This window comes from Priapulus caudatus, unplaced genomic scaffold, assembly GCF_000485595.1.
Source record: "Priapulus caudatus unplaced genomic scaffold, Priapulus_caudatus-5.0.1 Scaffold212, whole genome shotgun sequence".
NCBI classification, from domain to species: Eukaryota; Metazoa; Priapulida; class Priapulimorpha; order Priapulimorphida; family Priapulidae; genus Priapulus; species Priapulus caudatus.
Genome location: NW_014577273.1, coordinates 60,736 through 71,000, shown reverse-complemented (window position 1 = coordinate 71,000; position 10,265 = coordinate 60,736). Strand labels below are relative to the sequence as shown.

The 10,265-nt window shown below is 39.6% G+C and overlaps 1 protein-coding gene across 1 annotated transcript in view; it reads right to left on the bottom strand.

Annotated features, from left to right (window-relative positions):
- Positions 1-631: 631 nt before the first annotated feature.
- The window catches only part of LOC106807400 (calcium-binding mitochondrial carrier protein SCaMC-1-like), a gene marked incomplete in the record, with an annotated part of 46,150 nt that continues 36,516 nt past the window's right edge, over positions 632-10,265 (bottom strand). Inside the window, 7 exon segments of the mRNA XM_014809717.1 lie at positions 632-2,961; positions 3,449-3,596; positions 5,451-5,618; positions 6,010-6,120; positions 6,861-7,013; positions 7,411-7,476; positions 9,214-9,372. Of these exon segments, the coding sequence (XP_014665203.1) occupies positions 2,777-2,961; positions 3,449-3,596; positions 5,451-5,618; positions 6,010-6,120; positions 6,861-7,013; positions 7,411-7,476; positions 9,214-9,372 (990 nt within the window).

The following is a 10,265-nucleotide window of genomic DNA, read 5'->3' as shown; positions in this document are numbered from 1 at the left end:
TTAACTTTATCTGTGTCACTTACATGGAGTTTATATTTAAAGACAACATTTGCTGGTTCTACGGGTATACTTTCTGCTAGTTTGTCTAGATTGTCTAGTTGTCTATATTTTTCAACAATACATTTGCACACAATACAATGTTAATACGATGTACGTAAATATAATTATGAACATATCAGAATTACGTTAATGAGAGGATAATTAAACGTACTCCTGAATATACGTATACATGTATCAGGAATGAATAAAAAGTTGTCTTTATTCAATCCTTGTAGCAGCTAGAGCACTTAAAGCAACGTTGATTTAAGTGCTCTGCTGGTATTATACATGTGTTCATGATAAAGTTCGCCACTAGATGACACTAGCGTGTTAGAACGCGGTACGTATAATGTATATATAGGCGGCCTGCAGCGGCAATCGGTGAAATCTATGAGCTGGATATGTACGCTGCTGTATATCTAGATCCCTGGGTGAAATAACAGATAATTGCCCAAGTTTCAAGTTATAGGCCTATCGCAAATTTCATTAGTTATAAGGTTGTCAGTAGGCAGTCTTCATAAAACGTTAGGAAAATCACTTCAGTTTCAAATTGGATGGGTGCATGACCACAAACATATAAAAAAAACTAATATTAAAAAGTTCAAATGTTTTATTAATATAATAAGTAATTTACACAGGCAATATCAAATTTACGCAGGCTCTGAAATGCATAACTCCTTGTAGCCAAGTATAATACCCACTACATACACATGATGGACGCCACTTAAACGTCGCGCTGGCACTTCTGAATGTTGGGAAATAACCTTTTTTTCGTAAATTCGTTATGATACCACACCAAGATCATTACCATCCGAATTCCATGAACATATGGCGGTAAAAGCGGTTGGAAACGTGACTAAAGTAAAGCATTAAACATTACTGGTTGGTAAATTGGCGTTTAACTGCAAGCTACTCACTCACAACTAGTTTATGCAAGATTTGGGCATGACAATTTTGAACAGTGATGTGCGCCAGCAGATCTTAAATGTAATAAGTAAGCTACACCAAATTTTATCATCAGAGTAAGTTTTATGAAAATTGACAAGCATATCATGCAATCTCCTTGCAGAAGTAGTACAAAAAGTATATCATTATTTAAGATAATAAGAATAAAACAAACATTTACAGCAACACTTGAGATAACCATTATTCAAAACAGATATGTATATAAAGTTACTTATTACTATTTATAATTTACTAAGGACACCGATATCAACTTGAATGATGTAGTTGCCACGTCGGTTGTTGGCGTTTGCTAACGGGTACAGTGCAAGCAGGCTGTGAAGAATGGCTACTTATCAAAGCAGGTGATGAGCATCACACCACATACGGGCAATGTGTAAGCTGTTCTCACGAGGTAAGCATGAGGAATAGATCGTTCAGTATCATTATTTAATAATTAAGTAAGGGTATGTCAAGCCACGAAGCAAAAAGTATAATACTGAACCTATACAACTACTGCCTGACTAGGCTTCATTCGAGGGCAGAGTAAATTTCCCAATTGATAACTGCTAATTGCCTCACAAACAGATATTTTGGATGCATTTGCCTACTTGAGAAAAGCTCTTCTTTAGCAATAACTGCATTCTATCATTAAAAGAAAAGTTCAGAGTTGCAATAGGGAGTTCATCATGGTAAAACTACAAGCAGGAGAAGTACACAGTGCTAGTATTTATGCAAGATCAATCTTGGGGAATTAACAACTATGGCAGAAACGATACAAGCACTCACGCACAATATTTCAGAAAATAATAAATAATCAAAACGCTAGATCCATGTTCGTAGACGGAGTGACCTAAGGAAAGACGTGCTAGAAAAACTAGAGCTATGCTATTGTATGCTATGTATTGTGCAAGCTTACATACAAGCAAGCGTCACACCTTCCAACCACTGCCAAAGAGGCAGTTGCTGTAGGCCAATTATTACCTACAAAACAGTCATCCGCCAACATCCCACTGCACTTAACATTGCCTCTGAAGAGAGGAACAGCACATGCAGGTGATGAGCCCTGGTCAATTATCTGTAGCTAGAAAGCGAAATTCGAGAGGACTCAACTTTGGCAATGACAAAGCAAATGCAATACTAAGGTCTAGGTCAAACACGCAGACACGGTTAAATGCTGCAGTGCACACAAAATAAAGCATCACAGATTTATGAACACAAACCTGCAAAGACAGTGCAGAACATAACATGCTAGCTGAGTTTTCTAGGCCCATATGTACATGGAAATAACACTTGCTTGTCTCATACCCGACTTGCACACTATATAAATCATTCTATCATCGTCAACAATATATACTCAGTATTTAACACAACATTCCTCAGCCTCACGTCCTTTAAAATATTTGCCCTTTACAATATATCTGTGTGTGGCTTACAATGCCTATGGACTAGTTGCTGGTACAGGAATGCTGTGTTACGTCCAAACCCGATGTTGAGTTTGATATACGATTCAAGAACCTATCACAAAATCATGGCGAAATATGTTTGTATGGCATAAGCACTTCAGCACCACAGCCGACAACTTGTGTCGCCTCACTCTCCTGATGCAGTCATTTAACCTACAGGTTGCAGGACTACATGACTAGTCTCATCTGTCCGTGGCATAGGACAATGCTGAATAGCTGTCACGAGAAACATTAGCATGCCCACAGTTGCAATATATATGGTGTTACCTGCCGCAGTATACGTGAAAGAAATAAAAACAACAGCTGGCGAATTGCAATAACTATAGGCATTATGTCATTTCTACGCCGAGTGCTCGTCGGACGTGTTCATAAACAACGTAACTGATGCCAACAGCAGGTGCCACCTTCATAAAATTGGGAGCAATTCCTCTGTACAGTCCTGTGACGCCTTCACTTTGTAATATTGCCCTAAACATTCCTAACATTGTCATATCCTGCTTGCCTCCTGTCACTCCTGTAAAAAATATAAAGTTATTATTACACATTATTATTACAGAGTAAAGAAAATTTTTTACCTAAGCCATGAGGAAGTAAATGCGATTAATAAATCTTATTAACATATCAAAATTGTTAATAATAACATTATTAATAATACTTGGGCAAGAAAATGTGGAATTTCATAATTTCATAATTTAATCCAGAAACATGTGCTCACTAACCTCACGATATGAGATCATTAGCATGAATTAGTTTTATACACAAACAGCTTATATCAGCCAGTTTTATTGGTGGTATTCCTTTAAATTTTGTACCATCTCATCTTGCTTTAGTTGTGATCTCATATATAAATTTATATACTAGAACGCAAGTGCCTATTTCGTAAAGAACAACAATATCCTTTAGTACAATTGTTAGAATACGTTATAATATTTCATCAATTCCCACTCCAACGTCATACTCTAGATATCATGTAAACTACCTGTATCCATGGAAGAACCTACCTAGTGCCTGAAGTCGTGTTCTGACTAGAGCTAATGGGTAGCTGGCTAACTGTCCACACGTGCTGCTGGCTGTGCCACATGTCAGCAGTAGTAACACACCTGGGTCCTCAACTTTGGAGTGGTTCGTCAAATACCATCGCTTGAGTGACTATAGAACAAGTACAGAACAAGATAACCTCAACGGAGACAAGACAATTTGACACAATGTTGACACAATCATTTTTTTAAATAAATCACAAAATACACGTAATTTATGGAAAGGCAAGAGTTGCCACTGACTCGTGACACCATTATATGATAGATAAGACTTTAGTCAGGTCCCTTAGCGTCATGATCGTTACAGAGCTGACAAAAGCATCAAACTTGGCACAGTTGTAGCTTATGGCAGTACTCTTAAAGGGATAGTAGACTCTAGGATTTTGCTGCATACAACTGTACTTACTGTATAACAAATCGTCTATACCCACACGTATTTGTTACCAGATACCTAATTTAATTGTTATAATGAATTTCACATCAACGCTACGAAATTTGAACGGCGCCATGACACCCGCGACCGGGCTGTCACCCCGAAAAAGTTGCGAATTTGACAATTTATTTTCCACGTTACAGACTGAGGGCTAATGACAAAAGTGCAATTATATTTATACCTAAATGCTATTTAACCGAACGATATTCATTTTAGGGCAAATTTATCCATATTATAACTGAAACTATATGTCGTTTATAAGATATTACAATCCTTTTGCTTTTAAATTAACAAATAAGAAACACCCTCGGTCTGTAACCCTTGGCTGAAAAGTGGTTTTGCGCAACTTATCAGATCGTGCGCTTTGAGTGGCGCCACCGTCGTTGCAATCAAACTGTAGTCGTTAGTTTTAAAACATTTTTTAATAATATTTGTAATGGTGATTGAACCATGAAACTTTTTATGTAGCGTAATTTTAACCTAAATTAACTAAAAATAACCCTAGAACCTAGAGTAAACGATCCCTTTAATATTAGAGGAAGTGCCCGATCCAGATATTCCTTAGAAGTGAATTACAGATGATTAAATGTTCTAAAATCTGGTGCATTGTATACAGCTGGTAACCCCCCCCCCCCCCGCCGCACACGCTATTACGCTATAGGCGGCAGGAAAGTGTAATAACTCTCATATCTCGCGAACGAATTGAGTTACATTTCTAGAAATATAGATAGCTATAGACACATGTCTTAGCTATAATCACTGTGAATATTGAGTTTATGGACGCACGATTAGTCAATATTATTAGCAAATATATGCACGCGGAATTGAATTACAGATGATTAAATGTTCGAACCCCCCCCCCCCCACCCCACCACACACACACATAGAATGCGCCAGTACACGCAGTACAGGCGGGCGCGGTAGGGGGGGTTCCGAGTCGGGTGGTTCGACCATTTAATCATCTGTAATTCACTTCTAAGGAATATCTGCATTGGGCACCCCCTTTAATAATTATAGTACTGCCATAAGCTACAACTGTGCCAAGTTTGAGACTTTTGTCACTCCTGTAACGATTCGGCCCATATTTTGCACTAAGGCACCTGACTACTTCCAGTTAGTCTGAGAATGGGTAAGTCAAGGGCCTGCATTTAAACAAGCAAGGTTAGCTGCATTGTGTTAACCTCAAATTAAAATTTCTGAGCAAATGCAGTATTCTCCCGGATTTGTCTGCACACTTAACTTTAATGGTTGATTTCTGTAGGTGCTTACATCAGCAAATTTTGCAGCAATAAAATCAGACCTAATAAAATCATCGAAGTTATACTAAACCACAAATTCAGTGTGATAATGAAATTGTGCCTGATTAACTGACACGTGTTATATTCGAGTATGAATTCAGTGTAGCAATTAAACCAGACCTAAATAGCTGAACAGTGTTGCATTAAATCTAAGCATTTTCGGTTTGACAGCCTATAACGATGTATAAAGCTCACAAAAAGTCATGTTCAGGAACAGAAAAGAATACAGGCTCACCTCATAGACAGCTAGATCGATCCCAGCATAGGGTATAATGCCTAGCAGGTTGGGCACATATCCTCGATAAAAACAGAGAAGACCCTCGTTTCTGTATATTTTCTTGGCGGCGTCTGATATACTGGAGTATTGCCCAGTCCTCCGTAAAGCTAACCTCGTTTTCAGTACCTGCATAACATTTTAGAGTTTATGAACGGCGATATGTTTGTTTTCAGAAAATATACACATTGCTTAGCTATAACTTACAGATTCACACCAAACCAGTTGGGAAGTCAATCAGTCAGTACACAGGCAGGTAGATAAACAGGCCGGCAGCCAGGCAAGCAGGCAAGCAGACAGGCAGGCAGGCAGCCAGACAGACAGGAAGGCATGTGGGAAAGCAGGCAGGCAGGCATTTGGTTGGTCAGTTAGCAAGTCAATGCAGTTAAAAACATTGTCAAGGTATTTAAATCAGACATGCGGTACCAATATCACTCTCTAACATTTGTCCCTGAAAATCCACACTAAAATTATTATACACTTGTGCAGTGATTAGGTGTTGAAATAGAAAGGTACAAACCTCTAATGGATATATAGTTGACTGTGAAATGGCACCTGCCGCTGAACCTGCACAGAATCTCTGGCCTATGGTAACATCAGTGTGGTCATTTCTTCGTATTAACCGCTTAATCTGCAACACAACAATACCAATAGTTAACTTCAAAATAATCAGACACAATGAAACTCACCCTTTCTTCACACTGTGACGCTTCAGCACAAGCTGTAGTACTATAGAAATTGCACAAGGGAAGCCTCTAACGACTAAACATACGAATATGAATCCTTTCGTATAACATAATGCCCTAGTATTGACGATTCATAAAGATTAGAAACGTGGATTCTACGTTGTAATATTAATGATTGCATATACTTGCTCAAACACCACGAGAATTTGATTGGCTATACCTGGCCATGCAAAATGAATTTGATTGCATGTACCAACTCATCCAGCAGGAATTTGATTGCGCATACCTATTCAGATGGCTTGAATTTGACGGCGCTTACCTATTCAGATGGCATGAATTTAATTGCTCATACACCACAAAAATATACCTGCAAACATGCGCACAAACTAATTGGCCATACCCGCACACACACCACAAATTTGATTGCACGTACCTGCAAACAAGGAGCTAAATATAACAAGGAGAGGAAGCGCCGCCATATCTGGACCAAATTTGGGTTCGGCAGAGTACCTAGAATTGATTAGTGTTCTATTGTCTCTGGGTTCGGTCTGCACAGCCGTTTCAGCTAATTATGGTCCATAGATAGCGCCCTTGAGGTGAAAAGCGCACAGCCAATCCGCTTCCTCTCCTTGTTATATTTAGCTCCTTGCCTGCAAACACACACCCTTAACTTTATAGCACATACCTGCTCATATGCCATGAATTTGATTGCACTCTCCGGTGCGATTTTCAGAACGTTGATGAAGTTCCCCCGCCAGAGTGACTGTGTGCCACCCTCGTGTAGCATGTGCTTCATACCGGATAATATGCCCAGCTGGTTGGCCTTTGTCGCATGCACCTAGAACAAGCATCCGGGTTGATTCGATTGAACAAGTGCCAATCAACCACAAACCAACCACCGACGAACCACTAAGACAGCAACGAGACACACAACAAAGTTGACAACATAAAACCACCGGCACCACTGCTCGATGACTTTAACCGTTACTCCCGCCTCGAAATCTGGAAGACGCCACAACATACGTACAGGTGCCTCACATTCATGGAACCACAACACTCGCGTGAAGCCGCATCGCTGCTAATCTGCTCATTAGCAGAACAGCTTCTTCTTCGCACACCGACAGTCCTGCAACTCCCCGGGTGACGAGGCTTCGAACAGGGTGGGGTGCCAGGCTAATCCTCTACATGGTTCGGGGGTGCCCTTGTTATGTACAGTGGCCAAGCATTCACGTTACCTGCAGCATTCCTCCCTTGGTGGCCCGGATCGTCGCACTGCCAGCAACGTTGTATTGCATGTTCACCTCAAAAATAATACAGAGATACTCTGTAGCAAATAATAGTATAGCAGCCGACAAAGGTGACTAAAGGCCACAGCCCTGCCCTCATGAATGATTTAGGCTGGTGGAGGAGAAATAGAGAAGCTGACGAAGGGTGACAACAAGGGGCAAGGGAGTATTTCACATCCGATGTAAGAAAGACATAGAGAACCAACAGCTAACGAGAAGCTAGTGCATCTAGGCATGGAATGTTGGCATGTATAGGTGATGAAAGTCAAATTGTGTAGAGAGAGGGGAGCAAGAGAGGAGGGGGGGGGCAAGAGAGAGAGAGAGAGAGAGAGAGAGAGAAGGTGGAAGCAAAGACCCAATAAAATATACCACAAACTCAACTGACAACATTTTGGCCTTGCTAAAGCAAATAATACTGAAACAACTTTATTAACCAATATACTATTAAAGTAAATAAACAATTACTGTATCGTTTCATACATTCATGATTCATTGTAGGTGAATAATTTCCATTTTATCACCATATCTTTCTTACGCTTGCACGCCGCATTACTTTTAGAGAACAATTTGAAATTTAGGACGACCATCTAAAATTTAGGAGGACCATCTAAATTTCAAACTAGATAGTCCAACTTAGAGGACCATCTCTTTTTTTATCCTTATTTCTACCCGTGATGCATGGGTTAGACAGGTAATGGTAAAAGAGAAGGCAGGCGAGGACGGCCTCTTAGCACACTCGCTCAATAGACTGCAACCTGGACCAGCAAAAAAATGTGATACTTCCTATGTGGCCATGTGCAACCAAGTTTTTCTAGGCGAAAGAAAATGCAAGTTAAGTACATAATTGAACAGGCTATATTATAGAAAATATCTCAAATGGAAAATCCCTTTTGGAAGTCATTAGAGACAACTTTTGTAATACTGTTCGCAGTTTGGATTGCAAATAAATATTGCCAGCCCACCAAGGTAAGAATGCTTCAGGTAACAACACCACTGTACAATGCCCCACCTTACTACATATGCCGGGTTGCATCACGGCTCTGATGTGGTTCACGGCTACGTTGTGTGAATCAACTATGCGATTAACACGTAACAATCAGACTAGAGGATACTGCTATCTATGTCGAATGAAGGATTTCCAATGTTTTCCCAGACGTTTTCATATTTTCTTGACCTTTATGATAAATACCAGTACTCATTGTGTAACACCAAGTGTATACAGTGAGGCTATTAAACACATCTTAGAAAACTCGCACATGATTTTCACCAATATGTGCACCAGGTAAAAATGTAGATTTACATACATATATGTTAACATCAACAGCATGTGATCCCTGCATCTAGCTCACAAGATGCCATCGACCAGTACCCTGTCTCTACACTATCTTACCTTTGTCCACACACATGTCAAGATAGGGTACCAGTCTATTCAACAATTTACATCACGTAAAATGTTTTGTGGCAGAATTTTTTACTTTTGCAAATCTCAGGAATGGAGGTGCATAGACTATAACAGAACAAAGCCATGGTACTTTTTATGCTGGAGTAATAACTATTATGTCTGGTACAGGTGAGACTTAATTTAATTAATTGTTTTATTTAATTTAGAGATTAGAGATAATTTTTAGTTCCCCATAATTTTCATTGTCACTACAAACAACTGTCTTATAGTAGCACATCCGAGCTATAGTCGTTAAACATTGAACGATCAATTATTTAACTTTGTAGCCACACAATTGTCGAAACACTTACTTGCAATAAAACTTTCAGTCGATCCAGTGGCGCTGTACATGTCCGAGACACGGCGCCTGCCGAACCTCCTGCTACTAGATGTCGCCACCATACTCCCTGCTGAATTTCTGATTCTGTGAACTCCTCTGGTACTGTCAGGTCTTCACCAACGTCAACAAACTGGTAGAGACAGAAATAAATACAATTCTCAACTCAGCATGTAGAGGTATAAATAGATGGAAAGGTTATGATGAAGGCATTGTATGGCAAGCCAGGAACATGTTCTGCTAAAAACATTTGTGATAAACAGCATTAACGTCTTGTAGTCTCACAAGTTCGAAGGAAACTGTGACTGTGTCTAACATCTAGATAGCAACTTTCACAGTATTGCTAACTATGGACTTAATGAGATCAATACTGAATATATCCATAATCATAAATCCATGTCAGACTAAATACACTCATGCACTTTGATTTCCCTTTGCATTAAAGTGTGTGCAATTTCATAGCTCAGTTTACTGCTACCAGCGCTACCAATAGGATATATGGTGCCTCTTAGTCTACCAAAGACATACAAGCAATGCAACCAGGCAATGAAATTGGCAATACATTTCTATGACAATCATTTCACTAACCTAGTTTATTTAAGTTGATCTCATCTATGCGACATGCAAATGCCAAGATTTAATAAGAAAGCATTATAGATTAATAAAACCAGGAGTAGATAATAGGAAGTAGATTACCAGGAGTAGAAAACCAGGAGTAGATAACCCTATTATCTACTCCTGATAAAACATAGCGACATTGATCAGAGCTACTGAGGGTCACCTTCATAGAGTAAACTTGCATTGTAAGGCAACCTGGCACATTCATCACCCACACACATTGGTTGTACATGTGCCAATTTTGCTGCATTAAAAGAATACTGTCGATGACTAATATATAGTTGGATATATTTTGCATGAATACTTCTTACAATAAATACTCTTTTACATGGTGGAAACACACACACGCACGCACGCACGCACGCACGCACGCACGCACGCACGCACGCACGCACGCACGCACGCACG